The 22,822-nt window shown below is 53.2% G+C and overlaps 7 protein-coding genes across 7 annotated transcripts; 4 read left to right on the forward strand and 3 right to left on the reverse strand.

Annotated features, from left to right (window-relative positions):
• Window positions 1-1,868: 1,868 nt before the first annotated feature.
• J7T55_013887 (uncharacterized protein) lies at window positions 1,869-3,199 on the reverse strand (the record flags this gene model as incomplete). Its single annotated transcript, XM_053140804.1, has 4 exons — window positions 1,869-2,021; window positions 2,102-2,666; window positions 2,734-2,857; window positions 3,103-3,199. 4 exons carry the CDS (start codon window positions 3,197-3,199, stop codon window positions 1,869-1,871), a joined length of 939 nt encoding a protein of 312 aa, XP_052996224.1.
• Window positions 3,200-3,805: 606 nt separating this feature from the next.
• On the forward strand, window positions 3,806-5,680 carry J7T55_013888 (uncharacterized protein; the record flags this gene model as incomplete). The annotated part of the gene is made up of 1 exon (XM_053140805.1): window positions 3,806-5,680. The coding sequence occupies one exon, from the start codon at window positions 3,806-3,808 to the stop codon at window positions 5,678-5,680; it is 1,875 nt and encodes a 624-aa protein (XP_052996225.1).
• A 610-nt stretch (window positions 5,681-6,290) lies between these two features.
• On the forward strand, window positions 6,291-10,178 carry J7T55_013889 (uncharacterized protein; the record flags this gene model as incomplete). The annotated part of the gene is made up of 2 exons (XM_053140806.1): window positions 6,291-6,539; window positions 6,609-10,178. 2 exons carry the CDS (start codon window positions 6,291-6,293, stop codon window positions 10,176-10,178), a joined length of 3,819 nt encoding a protein of 1,272 aa, XP_052996226.1.
• A 1,772-nt stretch (window positions 10,179-11,950) lies between these two features.
• J7T55_013890 (fad binding domain protein) lies at window positions 11,951-13,631 on the forward strand (the record flags this gene model as incomplete). The annotated part of the gene is made up of 3 exons (XM_053140807.1): window positions 11,951-12,632; window positions 12,717-12,835; window positions 12,897-13,631. The coding sequence occupies 3 exons, from the start codon at window positions 11,951-11,953 to the stop codon at window positions 13,629-13,631; spliced, it is 1,536 nt and encodes a 511-aa protein (XP_052996227.1).
• Window positions 13,632-15,681: 2,050 nt separating this feature from the next.
• On the forward strand, window positions 15,682-18,052 carry J7T55_013891 (lpha-galactosidase c; the record flags this gene model as incomplete). The annotated part of the gene is made up of 3 exons (XM_053140808.1): window positions 15,682-15,775; window positions 15,832-16,435; window positions 16,507-18,052. The coding sequence occupies 3 exons, from the start codon at window positions 15,682-15,684 to the stop codon at window positions 18,050-18,052; spliced, it is 2,244 nt and encodes a 747-aa protein (XP_052996228.1).
• A 230-nt stretch (window positions 18,053-18,282) lies between these two features.
• Window positions 18,283-19,575, reverse strand: J7T55_013892 (protein kinase-like domain protein; the record flags this gene model as incomplete). Its single annotated transcript, XM_053140809.1, has 1 exon — window positions 18,283-19,575. One exon carries the CDS (start codon window positions 19,573-19,575, stop codon window positions 18,283-18,285), a length of 1,293 nt encoding a protein of 430 aa, XP_052996229.1.
• Window positions 19,576-21,827: 2,252 nt separating this feature from the next.
• Window positions 21,828-22,700, reverse strand: J7T55_013893 (uncharacterized protein; the record flags this gene model as incomplete). Its single annotated transcript, XM_053140811.1, has 1 exon — window positions 21,828-22,700. One exon carries the CDS (start codon window positions 22,698-22,700, stop codon window positions 21,828-21,830), a length of 873 nt encoding a protein of 290 aa, XP_052996230.1.
• Window positions 22,701-22,822: the final 122 nt, after the last annotated feature.

Below are 22,822 nucleotides of genomic sequence, written 5' to 3' on the forward strand. Positions count from 1 at the left end.
CGAAGTGTGGGAAACGAGTATGGGAAAGTAGTGCAAGAAGCTACTGCGGGAGACAGGTAGGAGGGATGATGTAAGAAACGAACGAGAAGCAAGGAGGAAGTGGGAAGCTGAAGGTGTAAAAAGTCAAGACAGGGAAAACATACCAGTCAGTTACTGCTTACAGATTGAAAAGTTGAAGGTTGAACAAGTGATGGTCTTGATGATTGGACTTTGGCCAGAATGGAATTTGAGCCATTCGAAACTGATGCTGGGACTGTCGCTGGCAGTCTATGACTGCGAGGAGTTGAATTAGAATTGAGCAAACGAGGTTTGATTGAGAATGGTGTTTGGGGATTGTTTGTGGACAGTGAGAGAAGAAGACTTCTGAAGGTTGACAATTGGTGGAAAGATGGTGGTGGTAGAAGGGGAAGTCCAAGTGTGTGGGTTGTTTTGTTGACAGTGGAAGGACACAAGTGGAAAAAGTTGCTGTGGCAAACATCGCAAATGAAAGAGGTCAAAAGTGGAAAGGTCGCAAATGGAAAAGGGAAAAGGTTTGCAGGTGGGGCAGAACGAGGAAATCAGATGAAGGGAAGTCAAGGAAAGCTTGAAACAAACACGACTGGTGTGAGTGAAAGGAGGGCACCATGAGCATTTTGAAGTAACAGACGGGGAAAAGTTTATTCAATGTGATTCTGTGCGAAGGGGTCCATTTCGATGCGTTTGTGATGAGGGCTCTTACCGTGATAATGTTTCTTGGGTATCAGAGGGCGACGCTGTAAGATGTTGGTTTGTGTGCGGTGTTTTGTTTTGGTTTGGAAGGGAGGTTTTCGTTTAGGTGTAAAGTGTTGGTCTGGGTGGGATGTGATGAAGGAGGGATTGAGGGGGTGCAGCAGGCAGAGGCATTTTCAGCTGTGTTAGGAGGTAGCTTACAGTTGACCGTGGGTGGTACAGAGTGAAAAGTGTGACCATTTTGTCAAGTCGACAAGATCTTGAAAAGGCTTGTTGGCTGTGGACTGGTTGCGTCCAAATTTGGAGTGGGGTTGATGGAGGTCAACGCGCCACGGCCAGGAAGGAGAGTCGCGACTTGCCTCACTGGTTGCACGGACGAGGGTGACTTTTTGTAGGAAATTTGGACAAGGAAGACTGTCAAGATCAATTAGAGAGGAGAAGATGATTAGGGAAGGAGGTTGATGTTGGGTTGAGGTGGTGAGGTTGATGGTGGGTTGCTCGTGGAGTGTGGTAGGTGTGGTGGTGGTGGAAGGTCGAATGTGTCGCCCGCCTTTGGGTGTTGAGGGTTTTTATGTTGAGCAGCTGCACTTAAAGCATGATTCACCACGGGGCAATTCAATGCTGGGGATACGTTGTTCCGACGACGACGTGGCCGGAGTTGCGGTGCAGGCAATTCACTCTGAGCTCAAACTCGGCTTAGGAAAGCCTCAGCCGCCTGGAAGGACGTTTTCCCCATGCGCTCAAAGCCAGAGACATACCTTAGGAGATGTATCGTGCTTCCAGACAGCGGAGCACCAAGCTAGGAAATGGGAGTGATGGAGAAGGAAGAAAATGCCCCCATAGAGGAACAAGTCAAATGTCGAGCTGGACTGAAGATCAGCGAGGTTAATGCTGAGGTTTCCACCTAATGAACGATTCCAGAAGATTACAGAAAATTCGTGCTGATGAATTCAAGCAATGTCTTCACAGAAATTTTAAGTCCCAGCTGGTTGTCGTGCCTACAACCCTTGGGCTGTGGCTGCGATGTTAAACGGAATGCAAACCGAGGCCAAACATAGACGAAAAGCGCAGCGTTGCAAAACCAGCCATGTGAGGTTCGTTCATTCAGTATAACAGATGGACTGTAATCTCTCATGAGCAATACTGTAGATGTGTACCTATCAGGTTTCACATTCGATTACGCCTTCGCTTCCCTCCTTGCTATCACCGGGAACCCATATCCGTACTATCTTCAGTCCAGCAGCCGAGATTATGCTTTTCCACTGCGTCTCGGTGCGCTCGCATCCACCGTTTGCCATCATCATGCCGATATCCTGAAGTCGCTTGTCAGTAAGAACACCCCAGTCATCTTCCGGGGGGTCTAGCCCACCATGCAAGCGGCCTGAATTCCTACTTTCTCTTCTGGCAGCACATAATCGTCAATGAGGAGAGTCGACTGTCCCTGCACCATGGCGGCGGCCGCATGCTCTAGAATTTTAGTTGCCTTTCCATCGTCCCAGTCATGGATTACCTGTTTGAACAAGTAGAATCGTGCACCCACGATCGGCTGTGGAGTAAAGAAGTCGTAAGCCATAGCTTCAATCCCATCAAGATTTATCCTGTCGACTATGTCCGGCTGCTCCTGAACCACCACACGTCCATGGTACTCCTGGGCTGGAACAGCCTTTCGGAACTCCTGCGCCCAGTGACCCAGGCCTCCGCCGACGTCGACGAGCAGCACACCTGAGTCTTTCACGCCGGCTTGTTCCATCCTGGCTCGTACCGGGTATACATCGAACCATCTTGTAGATCTTGATTGGCGCACCCTCATAAAGTCGTTGAACGCTTGGCCGTATTCATGGTTTGCTTGAAAATATTCGAAGAGCGGCATGCCAAAGGTTGCCTCGAAAGGGTCTGGAATCGAGCCTTGTGCGGCCAGTGGTCCCATCTGGCTCCCAGTCCTCACCATGAGGTCGGTACTTTATTATGGCATGAAGTCAGACGGGTGATTGGGGGTCGAAAGTTACGGGAATTGTTCTGATTTACTAATATTTGCAACCGCCTACTATGCCTTGACTTGCGAAGAAGCGAGTCGTCAGGTTGGCTTTGTATTGTCGTGGCCCAAGCTCCATCACAAGTCCTGTGATGACCAGGGGTCTCAGAATTCGTACTAACGAGCGTCTTAGTGAGTCATCCTTCTCATCCGGACGTGTAGGGCCAACCTGCCTATCAAGAGCTCATCGACCCCCGTGGCCACGCTTAACTCCGCGACAGTCGCGCATCCATCTTTAGAAAGACTTTGTAGTATCCCATGCTCTTGGGCTAATCGCACGCAAACTGTCTGGCATATATCAAAGCGCATGCGAAATAGCTTTTCAACTGGCGTAGTTATCGAGGCGTGGAGCTTCTGAATACCTTGGAGGAGCTGAGAGTGAACCAGGGCGGAGCTCTCTCCATGTGCTTCTCGTTCAGCAAGCTGCTGCAGGTCCTTGATGATTTCGAGAGCCGCCATGACTGCGTTGCCGAGGAATTTGGCACTATTGTGAGTTATTGAGGTTCAGGCCGGTCGGACTTCAGGTCGACGCATTTGAAATAAAATGCACATCTGAACATGCGGTCACAGATTCAGAGTCCCATCTATCGGTGAATGGGATATCAATCCTTCCGTGCACGTACCGGCTGCCAGATCATTGTGTGACCGCACAGCTGATAGCCGAATGCCCCCTATTTAACTAATTGGGCAAAATGCAAACAGCCACAAAGTGACGATATTAGTCGACTGGTCGTTTTTGGTTGAGGCCAGGTCTACTGATTGGGTGGGCGATGAGTCCTTCCTCCCACACCATCAGGCGAGATACGGGTTGACCGCCCCTAGGGCGGCATCATCCCGTAATTGGCAACATCTTTACTAAAGTATTCCACATCATGCAGGAACTTCTGGATCTAGTATCAAAACTTTGGCTTCACGTGCTATCTCAATAGACCTTCTACATACTAGCGCATGTAATATAGTAATCTTCGGAATCCGACCTACAGGTAAGGGGCTGAAGCCGTTAAAACTCCCATGTGCGCAAAAATCGACACTTGAGCCTTGAGAACTTCTTCGTATACTGACAGAATGAAGAAAAGAATTGTTGTCATCGGTGCTGGTCCATGTGGACTCGTGGCTGTCAAGGAAATGATAGCAGCCGGGCATGAAGTCCGAGCATTCGAAAGATCATCCAGCCTCGGCGGCGTCTTTGCGAGCGCTGCCTCTTATCCGGATCTACATCTCACAATTTCGAACTGGGCCATGTCATTCTCTGACTTCCCCGATCCGCAAAGACTTTGTTACCCATCAGCGGATGCATACTTCCAGTATTTGAAGAACTATGCCCGACATTTTGGACTAGATGACCATATCACCTATCACTCAGAAGTTTGCAGCGCGGAATTGAAGGAAGATAGGCGCTGGTCACTGGAGATCCAGCAGAGGTCTCCATCGGTAGGAGAGGTTACTATTCTACGCTTAGAAGCAGACGCCATCATCGTCGCGACGGGGGCAAACCAAGCCCCTAAGCAAACACCGGACGGCCTCTCTGAGTTCACTGGACAAATTCTTCACTCGAGTGAATATAGCCAAACTTTCAAGCACCAAGTCAAGAATGAGAAGCAGCGGGTGCTGGTGGTTGGTGGTGGTGAGAGCGGCGCCGACGTCTCAGCAGAGCTCGGCGACCTGTCGCCGCATGTGACTGTGTGGCTTCGACGACCAGCCTGTATCGGCCCTCGATACCTCAACAAGGCCTCGGAGGTGGAGCAGATGCAGGCGAACAAGACGTGCGACTTCCCGGCAAACGCCTTCCTGGAGGCCGCAACAACAAACCGGATGAGTGCTTTACAGAACGCGTTTGCCTATGGTGTTTTCCGGAGACTTCTCTGGAGCACGAAAACCATTCTGAACCCCACCTTGTCGCAGATGTGCTTAGAAAGTACGCGGCCAGCTCCGTTCTTGAACGACCAAGCCACGTACGTGACCAAGAACCAGAGGATGTGCGAAGCTCTTCACCAGAAAAAGATCGAGGTGTTAGTGTCTCCGACAATCAAGACACGTGATAAAGTATGCGAATTCATTCTGGCCGACGGCACTGTCGAGAAGCGTGAGTTTGACGCCATTGTCCTCTGCCACGGGTATCGCACAGATTTCCCATGGATCAAAGTGCCGGTTTCGCGAAGCCCGCGAGACTGGTATCTACATTGTTTCCCGCCGGGTCTAGGTCATTGCCTCTTCTTCGTAGGCTATGCGAGGCCGCATCAAGGAGGCATCCCATGTGCGGCCGAGATGCTTGCGCGATACATCGGACTGTTGTTGCGCGACGATAAGAGCCTCCCAGGGAATTATGCATCTTTGGCCCAGAATGATCAGCTTGCCGAGCGCGAGTATTACTTCTTGAGCCCGGACCTTCACACGCTGGTGGATTACAACGCCTTCATGGAGAGTGTTGCGCGACGCATAGGCTGTGAGCCGAGGTTGCCAAATTTTTGCGTGGTCACTTTCAACCTTCACATGTTGGCCGTCGTTTCATTGGCGCTGCACTGGTTCAATATGATAGAGCCTCGACTCGGCCGCTTGGCTTTGGCATTGTGGGTGAGCACATTGGCGGGCTTTCTCATACTCGAGGACGGCCTGCTTTTCAAATGGTGGTTTTATCCCCACTGGAGCGTGTGGTATCGACAACGTGGTCCTGATGCCGATCCTACTCTTCTGAAGACTGTGCTCAGCCGTGTCAATATTTGGAGAGCGACAGCTATAACGAGAGGCTTCGTGCTTTTGCTGGTGTGGTCGGTGATGACCGTATACATGCAGTGGTTGCTTTCTGTCCCAGTCTTCATAGTGTACACTATCTTCACCTCAGTTGGGCTGCGATTTTCAAAGAGGTGGGGTGGGATGTTGCGGCCCAAAATGTTCGCTCTGCACGACGCAGAGTGGCGTCTTTCGGATTTGTTTCTGCCATGATATACTGCATGTGATCCTCGAAGTCGACACAAAGCAGTGCAGTGCACAGAGATAGAGAGAGAGAGAGAGAGAGAGAGAGAGAGAGAGAGAGAGAGAGAGAGAGAGAGAGGGAACGCAGACAGGGAAAGCTCAACTTGTGGAGGAGAATATTTATAGGATATCGTAAGAGGCTAGCAAATAGAAGTCAATAAACAGCTCAGCAGAACTGATCAGGAGATGATTTGGTATCTAGACAAGAGGTTGAAGCTCGACTTCGAATCGTCCATGTGATGGTTTGATGAGTGGACGCGTGACGGGAGCGCTTCTGTTAAGCGATACATCCGCACAGACCAAATTTTGGTGTAGCGATAGGTTCTGTGGAGCGCCTCGGTTCCGCATGATGACGCAGGACAATCGCCTCCCTTAGAGTGTAACTACAGACAGGGATCAGCTTCCCCTACCTCGCGGCTTCGTCCCGTCACAACACCAGCCATCGTTTGTCAACTACCACCAAGAGCTCCCTCATCCTTATCACCACCGACCTATCCGCCAGGCGCTGGAGATATTGTCTGTCGCTTGCGCTCCGCACTGTGCCGTTACCCACCGCCGCCCAGCGGCACTCCTGGTCAACATGGCCAAAATCGCCGCCCTGGCTTTGCTTGCCGGCCTGGGCCTGGCAAACGAGTTGTACACTCCGAAACACGAGGCAGGACGCTGCGCCATCCGGGACCACTGTGGAAAGAAGAGTTTCTTCGGCAAACAGCTTCCATGTGTCGACAACGGTCTCGCCGAGGATCCCGACGAGGACCTGAGGAAGCAGCTGGTAGATTTGTGTGGCCCCAAATGGAGTGATGGCCCAGTCTGCTGCACCACAGAACAGGTCGGTCCTTCGTCCTGATGCGATGGCATTCTCTCGTCCAGCCAGCCTACTGACATGATTTGTATCCAGGTTACCTCTCTCAAAGACGAACTTTCCACAGCGAATACCATCGTATCGTCATGCCCGGCCTGCAAGGACAACTTCTACAACCTCTTCTGTACCTTCACATGCTCTCCCGACCAGTCGCTCTTCATAAATGTCACAGACACCATGTCCAAAAACGACAAGACCCTCGTCACAGAACTTGACCAGCTCATATCCGCCGACTATGGTACAGGATTCTACGACAGCTGCAAGGATGTCAAATTCGGTCCCAGCAACAGCGAAGCCATGAAACTTATTGGTGGTGGTGCGAAGAATTATACGCAACTCCTCAAGTACCTGGGCGACGAGAAGCTGGTCGGCTCGCCGTTTCAGATCAACTTTCCAACATCGTACAAAGAGCCGAAGATGGATCCTCTACCGATGATCCCCAAGAAGTGCAACGACCAAGATCCCAATTTCCGCTGCGCATGCGTTGACTGCCCGAAAGTGTGCCCCGAATTACCCCAGGTCGAAGAGGCCGGCTTTTGCAAGGTTGGCGTGCTGCCATGTCTCTCATTCGCCTCCATATTTGTCTATAGCATCCTATTATTGACACTTGTCGTGGCTATCGTTGGCCATGTGTGGTACCGTAAGCGGGCTGCGCGTCTTCAGGAGGAGAGAACCCTGCTCCAGGGCGGAATCGACGCCAGCGATGACGAAGACGACGAGGGCCGACTTGTGCAGAACGGCGCCATGCTCGATCGACCTACTAGGCCTTACCGGCTTAACACTTGGTGCGATACCGCGTTCTTCAAGCTTGGCCACTGGGCAGCACGTTTCCCAGCTATTACGATATTCAGCTCTCTCATTGTTATCATTGTCCTCAGTGCTGGCTGGGTCCGATTCGAGATTGAAAAAGACCCCGCCAGGTTATGGGTCGCCCCGACATCTGCTGCCGCTCAGGAGAAGGAATTCTTTGACTCTCATTTCGGCCCATTCTACCGAGCAGAGAAAGTATTCCTTGTCAACGACACACGCAGCTCGGGACCAGGACCGGTCCTTAGTTATGAGACTTTGCTCTGGTGGATCGAGGTCGAGAAGAGCATCTCGCAGCTTGAGAGTGAGACCTATAGAATGAGGCTCAATGATGTGTGCTTCAAGCCAACTGGGTCTGCTTGTGTTGTCCAGTCGGTTGCAGCATATTTCGACAATGAGCCGGCCCTCATAGACGAGGATGGCTGGAAAGACAAGTTACGTCAATGTGCCCAAGCACCCGCGGAATGCCGACCGGCTTACGGTCAGCCTCTCGAACCAAACATGATCCTCGGTGGCTACTCCGACACCGACGACGTGGCCGACGCTCCTGCGACGACGGTGACTTGGGTTGTCAACAACTTTGCAGAAGGGACACCCGAGCTTGCTCGAGCTATGGATTGGGAGAAGGCTCTGAAGAACCGCCTTCTTGAGGTTCAGAAAGAGGCGGCTGCCAAGGGGCTAAGGCTCTCTTTCTCCACGGAAATCAGCTTGGAGGAAGAGCTCAACAAAACCACGAACACCGACGCCAAGATCATTGTGATCAGCTACATTATCATGTTCTTGTATGCATCCATCGCCCTTGGCTCCACGACGCTGTCCCTCAGGGATATGATCAGGAACCCGGCCGTCAGCATCGTCGAGTCCAAGTTCTCTCTCGGTGTGGCTGGTATTGTTATCGTCCTCATGTCGATCAGTGCATCTATCGGTCTTTTCTCTTGGGCGAACCTGAGGGCCACGCTCATTATTGTCGATGTCATCCCATTCATCGTGCTCGCCGTCGGCGTCGACAATATTTTCCTCATTGTCCATGAGTTCGAACGAGTGAACATCAGAAACCCCGATGACGACGTTGAATTGCGAGTTGCCAAGGCTCTGGGGCGCATGGGTCCTTCCATCCTTCTCTCTGCGATTACCGAGACGGTATCTTTCGCACTTGGTGCCTTTGTCGGCATGCCAGCTGTTCGCAACTTCGCCGTCTATGCAGCAGGTGCTGTGTTTATAAATGCCCTTTTGCAAGTCACACTCTTCATCTCCCTACTCTCGTACAACCAGAAGCGGGTCGAGGATTCGAGAATGGACTGCATCCCCTGCATCACTATCAAGGCGGCTAGAGTCCATCTGAACGGCAGCAACGGCAATTTCGGCGCACGGTTGTACGAAGCGCCTGAAGAGGGCTTCCTGCAGCGGTTCATAATTCGTTACTATGCGCCCACTTTGTTGGGCAAGAAGGTGAAGGTGGCCGTTGTCGCAATTTTCCTTGGCTTCTTCGCCGCAGGTGTGGCTCTCATCCCTGAAGTCAAGCTGGGACTTGATCAGAGAGTAGCAATTCCTGATGATTCATATCTTATCCCGTATTTCAACGACCTCTACGATTATTTCGACTCTGGTCCCCCGGTCTATTTCGTGGCCAAGGACGTCGATGCGACCAAAAGAAAGCATCAAAGACAGATCTGCGCCAGGTTCACTACTTGCGACACGTTATCGCTCACCAACGTCCTGGAGCAAGAGCGCAAGCGCACTGAGGTGTCATACATCTCATCCCCAGCAGCGAGCTGGGTTGATGACTTCTTCCTCTGGCTCAACCCCCAATTCGAGGAGTGCTGTGTCGAGAAAGGATCTGCCTGCTTTGAAAACAGAGATCCGGCCTGGAACATTACACTATCAGGAATGCCGGAAGGAGATGAGTTCCTTCACTACCTTCAAAAATTCCTCTCCTCGCCAACCACTGAGGATTGTCCGCTTGGTGGCCAAGCATCCTATGGATCAGCCGTTGTCATCGACGAGGATAAAGAGACCATCCCGGCCAGCCACTTCCGAACGATGCACTCCCCTCTGCGCAGTCAAGATGACTTCATCAATGCCTACACCTCCGCCAGGCGAATTGCCCGCGACGTTAGCCGTTCGACAGGCGCAGAAGTGTTCCCATATAGCGTCTTTTACATATTTTTTGACCAGTACGTTACGATCGTCGGCCTCACGGCGGGTCTCCTCTGTGCTGCAATCGGTATCATCTTCGTCATCTCCTCCGTCCTCCTGGGCTCAGCGCTCACTGGTGCGGCGGTCGCTATCTCGGTAGTCATGACTATTGTGGACATAATTGGCGCGATGGCTGTGTTTGACGTCAGTCTCAACGCTGTCTCGCTGGTCAACCTGATCATCTGTGTTGGTATTGCGGTTGAGTTCTGCGCCCACATTGCGAGGGCATTCATGTTCCCTTCGCGCACCTTTATGGAGCGCGCTAAGAATCGCTTCCGAGGGCGTGATGCGCGTGCGTGGACTGCGCTCGTCAATGTCGGTGGCTCCGTATTCTCCGGCATCACGGTCACGAAGATCCTGGGCGTGTCCGTGCTGGCTTTCACGCGTAGCAAGATCTTCGAGATCTACTACTTCCGTATCTGGGTCGCACTTGTAGTCTTCGCAGCTACGCATGCTCTGATCTTCCTGCCTGTTGTTCTCAGCTTCATGGGAGGCGAGGGCTACCTCGACCCCGAGAGCGAAGGCGGGCTCGAGGAAGATCTGGCCAGCCGACGATTCCGAGCCCTCGTGGACCAGGACGATAGCGACTCGGAGGAGGACTAGAGTTGCTCCTATACTAATCTACGTCGATATATCGGAAAACTCATGACGAAGAAGACGCTCTCGTCTGCAGGGCACGAGGATCACCGCCAAGAAGGCTCAGTGATCAGGGACAGTGCGGAGGGAGGGCACTCTACAGGCGAGATTACCACGACCGACAGAGAGGCCATTGATACAGAAGGTGCTATACTTGATTTGTCGTTGGAAAATCGAGACAATTCTGCTCGCTCGGGGTCAATACCCTGGGAAGCGAAAGGCAAATGGAAGCAAACAGATTCTCCTGAAGGAGGTCATCAAGTCGACTGTGCACAGTCCGCGGATGTCGACGATGAATTGAAAGAACAAAATAAGGCGTCAAAAGAGAGTCGCTCCAAAGACGGACAATCTGGACGTACAACAATCACAGTCAAACATCGGGTGGGGATGCGAAGTGTACGAAGTGTGGGTGACCTACAACGCCGTCGCTCAGTGGAGGTACTGAGGTTGCCCAGAGGTGGGGAAGTCGTTACCAAGAAGCGGGAAAAGAACACAGCAGAGGGCACAGAAAGCACAGAAAGGCGCATCAACCGGCAATAATCTCAACGCTCAAAGCTTTTGCGGCGAAAGAGGCCGAGCAGAATGCCAAAAATCAATGCAGCTCGCCAGAACGCCAAATGTATTTTCGTGCTGAGTCCTCAGGCTGCGTTCGTTTTCGGCAAGATTGTTTCCTCCACAGGACCCCGACGACAGCAACGGGGAATGTATTGAAGACCGTCTTTCTGACGCAAGCACCCCAAGAAAGTTATCACAAATGTATCGTGGTCATGAATCGGGAGTCTTTGGCAGCAGATACAGACCGTCTCAGCCATGTGACGTCCCTGGGTGACGGCACGCTTCACTTCGTCTCTTCGCAACCGACCCAGAAACGACGCGTGGAACCATGGAATTGCACTCTTTCGTGACTTCCAGATGGGCCATCTGTCCTGCGATCCCGACAATGGATGAGTTTTCTTCTGTATGTATGATACGAAGCAGGCATTGCATTTTACAATCCCAGGCTGGCAAGACATAGGCAGGTGTTATACAGAGCGTTCTTAGGCTGGATCAGGTATCAGGTCCAACTAATAGAAGAAAAGCGTTTGCCCTTGATAATTCTACCTACTCGAAAGTGCCTTGGAGCTACATGCTCTCTCTACGTTGCCTGTTTCCCCGCCTAGCTGGCTGCTACACCTGTATTCAGGTGCATGCCGCCGTTGTCGTCACCACAATGAGCACAGCCAGCTTCTGCTAAGCTGTAAGTCCGTCCGCCCGCATTCCGAAGGTGGGCCCGGCCGACGATGGGCGACAGACCCTTGATCCGGGGGAACACCCACCGCCCTGAACAATGGCCTCCCCTGTCCCCGCAGGGCTCTAAACACGGAACGTGGGGTCGAATCTGCAGCTTTGCCTCAAGACTGTCTCGGTAGACAGCTTTCGGGCTGATATCCGCAAATCCGGGGTCGGCTATGTGACGATCACTTCTGTGACCGCTTCGATATTTAATTGACTGAGTACGTCCTTGAATGGCTGTATTGTGAGCTGAAGAAGTTGTATATCCAAGTCAAATACCTGTATATCCGTCCCCACTTGAGCTCGAGTCAGTCTTGTCGACTTAGAGAGGTGGCACGCTGTGGTTTGCGCTTGGACATTCCGACTTGGTCCGTTTTATTTTTAACTTTGACATCGGATCTATAACACTGGATTCAGACACTCTCATCGAGACAAGGCACACACACAATCACACACAAATGGAAGCGATGACAGCCTCACTCTCAAGCACCACCCTCAACGGCGCAGCGGCCAACGGGACCAGCAAGACAGTTCCCGCCGTCCCCGCCGGCCTGCCCATTGTCTTCCGCGACTCGACGCCCAGGGAGAAGTTCCTCGAGTCGGCGTGGGGCCACGTCTTCAACCACCGGCGCGCGACCGAGACACGGGTGCCGCGCGCGGTGGTGCACGCCACGTCGGCGGCGCACGTCGCGCAGGCGGTGCGACTCGCAGGAGACCTCGGCTGCCGCGTCTCGGTGCGGTCGGGCGGCCACTCGTGGGCCGGGTGGAGCGTGCGCGACGACGCCATCTGCATCGACCTGGGCGCCCTGCCCGGCGGCAAGCACCACTCCCCAACCGATGGGAACCCGGGGGAGGGCCTCGACTATGACCCGCGCACGCGGATCCTGAGCTGCCCGCCTAGTGCGACGGGGAGGAAGGCGAATGCGTTCCTTGCCACCAAGGGGAGGATGTTTGCTGGTGGGCACTGTCCTGATGTTGGGCTCGGTGGGTTCTTGCTGCAGGGTGGGATGGGGTGGAATTGTAAGAATTGGGGATGGGCTTGTGAGAGCATTGTTGGGATTGATGTCGTCACGGCTGATGGGCGGGAGATATACTGCAGTAAGGCTGAGAATGCGGATTTGTTCTGGGCTGCGAGGGGCAGTGGGCCTGGTAAGTCTTTCCTGGCCAAGCAATTGCGGTAGTGACTTAGATTTTGTTTCTGGATGGATGAGTGGCTGACGAGTGAGTGTACAGGATTCCCTGCGATTGTGACGAGGTTCCACCTCCTCACTCGACCGCTGCCAGATATGTACCAGAGCATTTACATCTGGCCGATAACAGAGTACCGCAAGGTGCTGAAATGGGTTATCGATGTAAGTCGGGCGTCAAGATTGCATCGTTTTCAAACCCAATCTAAATGCTGACTGCTTCCAGATGTGTGAGATAGGCGACAACGACACCGAGATGGTCGCAGTTGGGCAGTACATTGACAATCACCCGGACCCCGTGATAATTGCAAACTTCCTTGCCTTCAAGTCCAACAAAGTCGAGGGCGAAGCCGCGTTGAAGCCCCTGCATGACGACCCCGGGCGGCCGCCGAACCCGCTCGTCGAGGACTTTGCGAAACCCACCACCCTGCCGGACCAATACGCACCGCAGGCGGTCGCCAACCCCGAGGGCCACCGCTACTGCTCGGAGAACGCGTACGTCAGCAACGACGCGGATGTACCGGCGGTGCTGGAGCGGGCGTTCACGACGCTGCCGCATCGCAAGGCGTTCGCACTGTACTACAGCATGTACCCGACGTCACGGCGGCCGCATTATCACAGTGCGGCGGGCGACGTTAGCGACGAGGGCTCTATGGCGCTGTCGATGCATACGGACCACTACTTTGCTCTGTACACGGTGTGGGAGGAGGAAAAGGACGACGAGAGGTGCGTCAGCTGGACGCACAGCGTCGCGCGTGAGGTCGAGCGCTCCGCCGACGGCAGCTACCTGGGCGACTCGGACTTCCAGCACCGGAGGACCAAGTTCTGGAGAGACGAGAATGCGAAGCGGTTGATGGAGATCCGGAGGAAGTGGGATCCCGAGGGGAGGATCTGTGGGTATCTTGATGATGGTGACAAGAGCGGTGTTGATGGCCTGAAGAACGAATTCGAGTGGAAGTAGTCTCTGATTTTACTCAGAGATGAAAAAGATATGATGATATTGTCGATGGAGAGGTCGTTTCACAGAACTGCTGTGCTTCTAGAGCTGGGGCCTTTTCTGTGTCGAGCCACGTTGTCTTATCATAGCCCCTGCTTGTCTGTTCCCTTAACATAGCCAGCCTGTGGTTCTAAGATTTGTCCAATTTCCATGGCTATCCATGCATAAACAAAAAAATCTATTGAATTGCGCTCGGCCTTGTCACGCACTGCAGCGAGAAGGTGGGTTGCTTCAAGTTCCTCGAGTTTCTCAACTTCATGTCAACTATCAAACACGCATAGAGAATATTAGAAGTACTCAAGGCATTGATGATGCTCTAGAAGTTGAACTCGAGAAAGGCCATTTACAAAATTCAACCCCAAATGAATCCCCCTGAGAATAAATGAGAAAAGAGTCCACCCCGGCCGTTCATATCCCTGAACATTACCAATTTAGGAAAATCAGTAAGGCGGGAGACTTTTCAACTTGGAACCAGGATGCTTCAATATCAGCAAACTGTCCCGTCAGATTTAAGAAATCACAGGCAAAGTCATCAGCAGTAGAAGAAGAGTCTGGCTGAAATTCCACAAGGCGACTGGCTGCGGAGGCGAGCTGACCCTGCCTTTTGACCCTTCAGACCTGCTGTGGCCATCCGAGGTCTAATACGTACGAAGAACTACATGTCCATATGAAGGTGTTTAAAGAGAATCTCAATCCAGTATCTCTCTGAGAATGTTGTTGAGTTACATGGTTCAGTCGATCTCCATTGCGAAACCCATGATGCCATAGCTCCGGGGATTTCGGCCCATCTGAAAGTTGAAAGAGAAGCTTGGAGCTTAATTGAAGCTAATTTCGTAGCTTTCCCCCAATGCCGGCCGTCGCCTTGCGTGGCCCGGCGGACCAGCTCTAGCTAGGTATATTAGTGGCTATGTACTTACCCGTGTTCCCCGCGTACATCCCGACCATCTTGGTTTAACTGCTCCCCACAAGGCACGCCGCAAAGCTCTCAGAGTATCGCCGAAGTATCCGCAATTCAACAGATGACATCAGGTCCGACTGACCATATATTGGGGCCAATCCTCGAACCACAGTGGGTAAAAATACAACGGCAAGTCCGACGCCGCAGTCGCCAAGAATATGGTTTGTCGGTGTGAAGGCTCCAGACACCGAGGGATATACTTGCCGTTTGCAGAGGTGTCATGTCCAGGACCAGAAAGCTACGAGATCTCGAGCGAACAAAAGAGCCTTTGCGGTGCTGTCAGTTGTTGGATGGTGTGCTCAACAGATGATCAGCGAAAGTTCGGATGTTGATGAGATGACATGCATAGTTAAACTCTTAGCGTCACCGCGCTCCAGATTGCTGGGCCCCTGATGCGATGCTGCAAGAGATCTATGGGCAAAAGAGTCAATGTTCAGTGCGACAGTATACATAATAATTCACATCCACTTATCGACTAGGAAGGCCGGCCTCGACTACTCAGGCTTCTGTGGAAGACCTTGGATCCTCCACAAGCACTTCTCTCGTCACGAGAATAGACCGAAATTTGTCCCGTTGGGCAATGCAAAGTGGAAATAGGCCATTGCCAAGCGGCAAAGGCCATTGGCGGCTGTGGGGGCGGCCCTGTTGATCAGCGACTCTCTTTATTCCCTCGGTGCGGAGAAGGCCAACCTAATTAGTAGTACTGACTGCTAAACTCACGTACGACGGCCTTGGCGCACCGCGATGGCACCGCGATGGGACCACCCCCAGCCTCCACAGTTCGCTGTTGCCCCAGTGTACCTACCTACCCCTCCTCTGGGGAAACCCTGGCTGCGGAGATGATGGCCATGGGTACAGGGTACACACAGGATCTGGTGTGTTTTTGTGGGGCGTACCTACATGCAGTCAGTCCGGTCTAAGTGAAGCTTGCGTTTGTTTTTGTGCGCCAATAAATATAAGAGGGGCATCTTCGTCGCCAGAGGACCGTTTGTCTTCCTCCCAAGCGCCAGGTTGCTCCAGACCCTCAAGTGCCTTGTTCACCTAGGTACCGGTAAGATGCTCAGCATTCCATCTCTGGGCCGTTATGCCGTCGCCCTGGGCTTCGGTTCGGTGCTCCTGGCCGAGACGGCTCATGCCCAGTCCTCTTCAGGTAAGACACAGATTTCACCTTCGGAAAAATTCAAACCGTTTGCTAAAACCCTCCAGGTGTTGTGGTTGATGGCACAGACTTCGCTCTAAACGGCGAGCACGTCTCCTACCGCTTCCACGTCGACAATGCCACCGGTGATCTCATCGGAGACCACTTCGGCGGCTCGGCCTACGAGACTGTGCCCCTGCCGGTGCCAGAAGTTAACGGCTGGGTCGGCATGCCTGGCAGAGTGAGGCGTGAGTTCCCAGACCTGGGCCGTGGTGACTTCAGAATCCCGGCTGTGCGTGTCCGCGAGACCGCGGGATACACCGTCAGCGACCTCCAGTACCAGTCTCATACCGTTGTCCCGGGCAAGCCGGAGCTTCCGGGGTTGCCCTCGACCTTTGGCAGTGAGGAGGACGTCTCTACTATCGTGGTCCACCTCTACGACAACTACTCTTCCATCGCAGCAAACCTCACGTATTCCATCTTCCCCAAGTATGATGCCATTGTCAGGAGCGTGAGTCTCACGAACCTGGGAGAGGGCAACATCACTGTCGAGAGGCTGGCTAGTTTCAGCGTTGACTTGCCTTACACCGACCTGGACATGATCGAGCTCCGTGGAGACTGGGCGAGAGAAGCCATGAGGTTGAGGAGATCAGTCGAGTATGGCGTTCAAGGGTTGGTACATCCATCAAGGCGAAGACCGTGTGGCCTCTCATAAGCACAAAACTGACCTGTCATCGCACCAGCTTCGGCAGCACTACCGGATACTCATCGCATCTGCATAACCCTTTCCTCGCCTTGGCCACACCAAGTACTACCGAGACGCAGGGAGAGGCATGGGGCTTTTCTCTGGTCTACACGGGCTCGTTCCAGGTAGACGTCGAGAAGGGGTCTCAAGGACTCACACGCGCGATGCTTGGCTTTAATCCCTATCACCTTTCTTGGGGCCTGGGACCAGGTGAAACCCTCACGTCTCCCGAGACAGTAGCCGTGTACTCCAACACGGGCGTCGGTGGCCTCTCGCGGGCCTACCACCGTCTGTACCGCAACCATCTCATCAAGAGCGACTTAGGAGCCGAGACACGCCCAGTCCTGCTGAACTCCTGGGAGGGTCTCTACTTCGACTATAACCAGAGCACCGTCTACACGCTTGCCCAGGAAGCTGCCGACCTGGGCGTCAAGCTCTTCGTGCTGGACGACGGCTGGTTCGGCGAGGAATATCCTCGTGTGTCTGACGACGGTGGTCTCGGTGACTGGGAGGTCAACACACAGAGGTTCCCCAGCGGCTCCCTCGGCCCGCTCGTCGATGAGGTCACGAAGCTGCAAGCCGCCAATACCACGACCAACCTGCGGTTCGGGCTATGGTTCGAGCCAGAGATGGTCAACCCCAACTCGACACTGTATAACGAGCACCCAGACTGGGTGCTGAGCGCCGGCAGCTACCCGCGTACGCTGCGCCGCAACCAGCTGGTCCTCAACCTCGCGCTGCCCGAGGTGCAGGACTTCGTTATCAGCTCCGTGGCCGACATTCTCAGCAACGCCTCCATCACGTACGTCAAGTGGGACAACAACCGCGGGTTCCACGAGACACCCTACGACGGCGTCGACCACGCCTACATGCTCGGCATGTATCGCGTCTTCGACACGCTGACGACGCGCTTCCCGGACGTGCTGTGGGAGGGCTGCGCCAGCGGTGGCGGGCGCTTCGACCCGGGCGTGCTGCAGTATTTCCCACAGATCTGGACCAGCGACAACACCGACGCCCTCGAGCGCATCTACATCCAGTTCGGCACCAGCCTCGTCTATCCCCCCTCCGCCATGGGCGCCCACGTCAGCGCCACGCCCAACCACCAGACTGGCCGCTCGACGCCCATCAGCTTCCGCGCCCACGTCGCCATGATGGGCGGCAGCTTCGGGCTCGAGCTCAACCCGCCCAAGATCCCCGAGGAGGAGCGCGAGCAGATCCCGGACCTCATCGCCCTCGCCGAGCGCGTCAACCCCCTCGTCATCTCCGGCGACTTCTGGCGCCTACAGCTGCCCGAGGAGTCCAACTGGCCCGCTGCCATGTTCGTCTCCGAGGACGGATCCGAGGCTGTGCTCTTCTACTTCCAGATCCGGTCCGTCTGGAACCAGGCTCTGCCCTACATCCGCCTTCAGGGTCTCGACCCTGCGGCGACCTACTCCATCGACGGTGGCGCGACCTACTCCGGTGCCACGCTTCAGAACGTCGGCCTGCAGTACTCGCTAGATGGTGATTATAATAGCACCGTGGTATTCATCAACCGCGTCTAAGAGACGAGCACATGCGATGATGGGTGCGCTCGGGTAACTAGTAAATAAATAATGGCTATTGCTACTCTACTCATACTTTCACTATTTGATCGTGACCGCCGTGCGTTGACGAAGCCTGCTTCAAGTGAAAAATAATTGCTGAAATTGTTTACCTAGACCCCAAGAAGCTGTAGACAGATCAACGGCTTGTATCTGCAAAGAGGCCTAGATTGACTGCATCAGCCTCCTATTCATGATGGGGATGCAAGCTCAGGCTTTTCTACAACCTCGCCAGTGGCCAGGACATAGCTTCCCTGTTTGATACTGTTCTGCGAAGGACGCTCCCAGCACACGACATCCACTCCAGCCTTCCATGCCCTGCTGCGTTGATCTGCCCAACCGGGTGTAAGCATCGGGTGGCCCGCCGGGTAGTCCCCCAAATCAACCACGTAGTCTTGGGGCGGCTTCCCCATGTCTGGCCACTCGAGGTGTTCTGGAGCCTCGGTATATATCGTGATCTTGGGTCCGGCTTCCCTCGCACGAAGCCAATCACCCAATGCGGAGCGGTAGTCGGCCACCGGATGATCCAGCTTGACGTCCGGATGTTGCGCCCACGTCTCCATGTTCAAGACGTCGTCGGGATTCTGCTCAGCATGATCCACCTTACGGAAGTGCCCATCTCGGGTGATGATTTCGTAGAGGGTGAAAATAACGCCTTTCACGTCGTTGCGATCTTCCCGGTATTGAACAAAGCGATGGCGCGGGCCGCAACCGATGCGCGTGGCAAAATTGAAGTCAAAAATAACGAGATTCCCATGCGCCTCGTCCAGAAGAATATTTCTTGGCGCTACGTCTTGATGCGAGATACCGTATTTCAAGTTGAGATCATCAATCACCCGTGTGAGCTGCTTCAGGTAACTCAGCTTAAAGACCCGGGAGACGTTGTCGAAGACGGTGCTACCAGGAATAAAGTGGCTCGTGAAACCGACAACAACATGGCGGCCCTGCAACTCTTCGATGACTATCCGGTCGAAGGGCACGATATTGGGATTGGCTGGAAGGCGCATCGATATGTTGATTTCGTCCCATCGAGCAAAAAGTGACTCATAAACACACGAGTATTTGAAAACCAAGCTGCGGTTGTCATTTTTCAAGCTTGCTTGTGTGTCAGCGACCTTGTCAACCTCAGGGCCAAGGCGGTCTAGTTCTCGTAAATGACGACGATGAATTGTCTTGACGCTCTCAGGCTTGCTGATATGAGTCAAAAGAGGATAGTTGACAGCCTGCGTCTGGTCATCATCAGGGCTTGATGAGGTAGAGATGAGATCTCCCTCGTTGCTGACATGTATCTCCAAGACTCCGGGATCGAGGTCATCAACATGGCGCCTGAGATGTTGTATCGCCACAGACTCCTCCTCCTGCTCGTCGTCCATGGTTACCACGATAATCCGTCGTTGATCAAGGTCATGAATGTACCATTGGCTCGGCCCTCCATCGGCAATTGAACCTGAAGGTGCCCAGAACCTCCATTCAGGGTTGATCATGTTAACTCAAGTTCCAGACGCGGATGGGCCGAGGCTTTGTCGTCGAAAGGCGCGCGTTGCTGTTGTGAATCATGAACATGAATCTGCTTTACGTGGACTTTGAGACTGAATAGGGAATAGGATGAACTCGAATATCAATCTCTTGATCATTCCAGTGCGCATGGCTGGAAATAGCAACCGACCGCGTGGAAAGAGCAGATAGATGTTGGTGATTTACGGTGTTGGGACAAGGTAGTATAGCGCGAGATAAAGTTCATTATGCGACCCTTGCGGCCAACCAACACCTGAGCAATCGGCGTTCCGATTGGATGTCTCCTAGTTATTGCACGCTGGTTACCTCCAAAAGACCTTGGTTCCTTTCATGTAAGCCAGAAATCTGCCTAGCCGATCTACAGGATATATGCGAAGAGTGGAAGTGGCCGCAACAGTACAGAATAAAGTACTGATAAGAACATAAATAGCCCGTAGTCCTTCATCAGCAATTCTCTGGGCTGGCCTGAACCACACTGGCTTTTAGCCTCTCAATTAGCCACCGTGGGTCTAAGTAACCAATCAAAACATATCTCGGATGACGTTTCCTTGTTCGAATTTGTGCGAGCTTTTAATTGGGTCAATGAAAGTAACCACGACATGTCGCTCCTAAACATGAGCGTTTGCGTTGGAACACCAAAAGCAGTCTCGCTGACTGCTTCATGAAACTTGATAGCCATCCCAAGTCCCCTAGTCTACGCCGCAGGCGAATTAGTACTTAACTGAGGCTGCAACCAGCATATTAGGGTTTCGGGGTAGTAGACCTGCCGTTCAAGCACTGGATCTACATTAAGAAGAATATCTACAGGCAAGCAAATATAGTCTTCGGGCGGCAAATGAACACAACAGCCTCGCCAATCTGATGATAACATTGACGGACAAAGGACCATCTTCCGACCGACCACTCACCAATATTGCCGAAAGAAGGGTCTTGGGCGTTGCTGCCCGTACAATCGCACACGAGCATCCACCCCGTGGCCCCCGCGGCTGTGCTTGCTGCCTGACTTTCCACCATTGCTATTAGCTGTGGCTCCTCTGGCTCTGATGTTGTGGCTCTATACTATACTGCTCTCACCCCAGATGCGGTCCCCTAGCTCATTTTTGAATTTCAGCTCTTTTCCGGGGTCCAGGTATTCATGTACCTGCTTCACATATACCTCACCTCCATGAAGCATGGGCTGAGGTCATGAAAGTAAGCCGCCACGCCTCTCGATTGGTCCTCACTCGTGGCCAGCGGGGCCATCACATCATGGTCATGGTGTCTCGCTCCCGCATCTCGGAGTAGTTATAACAGGAGCTTTCCACTGACAAATTCTATCCCCAATCAAGTATGTCCTCTCATCACAAATACTTCACCCATATATCCTGTTACCCGCCCCTTCCTTGCAATCATGCCGGCAAACGTTCAGGGAATTGCACCGGATGAATTGGAGTACAGGACGCTATTTGTTCTTGTAAACGACCCACGCAATCCTAACAGCTGCCACTGTGGATGGTACCAGTTCTACTCCGGCTACTGCGGCCATGCATACCGTCGACAGCCAAAGAAATGTGGTGCTACCGCCTCTGCCAGTGGTAGAGACTGCGCGTTCTGCAGGAAACCAGCTCTGTCCCACGCCGTCGACGCATACGTAGTCAACGACTATTGCTCTACACGCTGCCGCCAACTTTTTGAAGGTACCCTTGCTCAGCAAATCGAGCCTGACCACGGACGAGGGAATGGAGACGGACAAGCCAATGTAAGCTGAGAAGAGTATGGAGGCGGACCAAGCTCAGGGCGCCGGGCATGGACACGGAAATGGACAAGGGCATGGACGCGGGCAAGTTCACGGAGGGGGGTAGGGTCATGGAGGCAATGCGGGAGTACATTATCGGAGAAGAGGTCAAAGACGAAGTGTATAAGGCATCTAAGTCCCGTGAAGGAGCAGGCCTCCGGTCACGACCAATTCGCATGTTAGAGTATGGTCGAAGGCCTGGCGCTTTTTCTTGACGAGGCACATGTGTGTGGCCAGAATGACCATTGCCAGTGAGGAAGACGGGTCATTCATGTGCATAGGCCAGCTGACTCTGCCACAGTGTAGACGACTTGATGAGATTTCCATGAAGCACGTATCATTTTCGAAGTATTAGGCCGCGTGATGATTGTTATCCTTATTACGAGTCTTGCATGTCCGGAATACCCGTTGCACGAGTCTGTCCTAGCCTCGCCTTCATCTTCTTGCTCAGGAGTCAGGGTCCGGCGAAGGCGCGGGCTCATCTGTCCCTGCGTCAACCACCACTCCTCCATCTCTCCCAATCTTGACCACGCCTCTCTCCGCGAAGCCAGCTGCCTGCGAGAAATAATATCCCCTCTGGTTGCTATAAACAAACGTCCCACCCTGCTCATCCCTCCAGGGCGGAAAGTTGAAATGCGTATGCCCAAACGCCCAAAATGCCACATTTTCTCCGACCCAGCATGTCTCGCCCCGCAAATCCGTTGCAAAGCCCGATGAGATTTTGTTCCCGGCTGTACGAGGGTTGATAGTTCTGGAGTCGATTGTAGGGCTGTGGTGTGTGAAAATGATGAGTTTATGGTTCGGTTGTTCTTGGGAGAGGGCGCTAATGCGCGCATTCAGCCAGGCAAGGTCGCGCGCATGTGCCGAGATGTGTCTCTCAACGGTCCAGGAGTCAATGCGGAAGAAATCGTTCAGGCCGAAGCTAACATCTGCTAATGAAGTCTTGGGAATATGGGAGAACAACGTGCAACCAAGGATTGTAATGTTATACTCGGGCAGGTGGTACTCGTTTTGGTTGAGAAGGATGTACTCCCCAAGACTCGGATCTGCTGCCCGCTGCTGCCGATTGTCCTTTTCGAACATACGGAGCTTCGCAATAACTGAGTTCCAGCTGGAGCCGTATGGCTCATGATTTCCCAAGACGTGGAATACAATCTTAAATTGCTTGAGCTGGGCGGTTAGGAAGGTCAGGTATCCTGGGTCACAGACGCAGCCGATGTCTCCGAGAAGCGCGAGGTGGGGCGCTGTTGGTATGATCTCGTAGAAATCGTAGGCTTTGGGCGTCTCGAGGTGGAGGTCTGAGAGAATTTGGATATCCATAATGCCCTTGACTTGCGAGTGTCCGTCGAAGGAAAATATGCAGATCTCTGAGGTAGTCGTCGGGGTGTCCACGATCAAATGAGTCGCAAGATGCAAATGATGACTTCCAAAACCAATATGGC

This window comes from Diaporthe amygdali (assembly GCF_026229845.1).
Source record: "Diaporthe amygdali strain CAA958 chromosome Unknown NODE_7_length_1459731_cov_64_868725, whole genome shotgun sequence".
Classification (NCBI taxonomy): domain Eukaryota; kingdom Fungi; phylum Ascomycota; class Sordariomycetes; order Diaporthales; family Diaporthaceae; genus Diaporthe; species Diaporthe amygdali.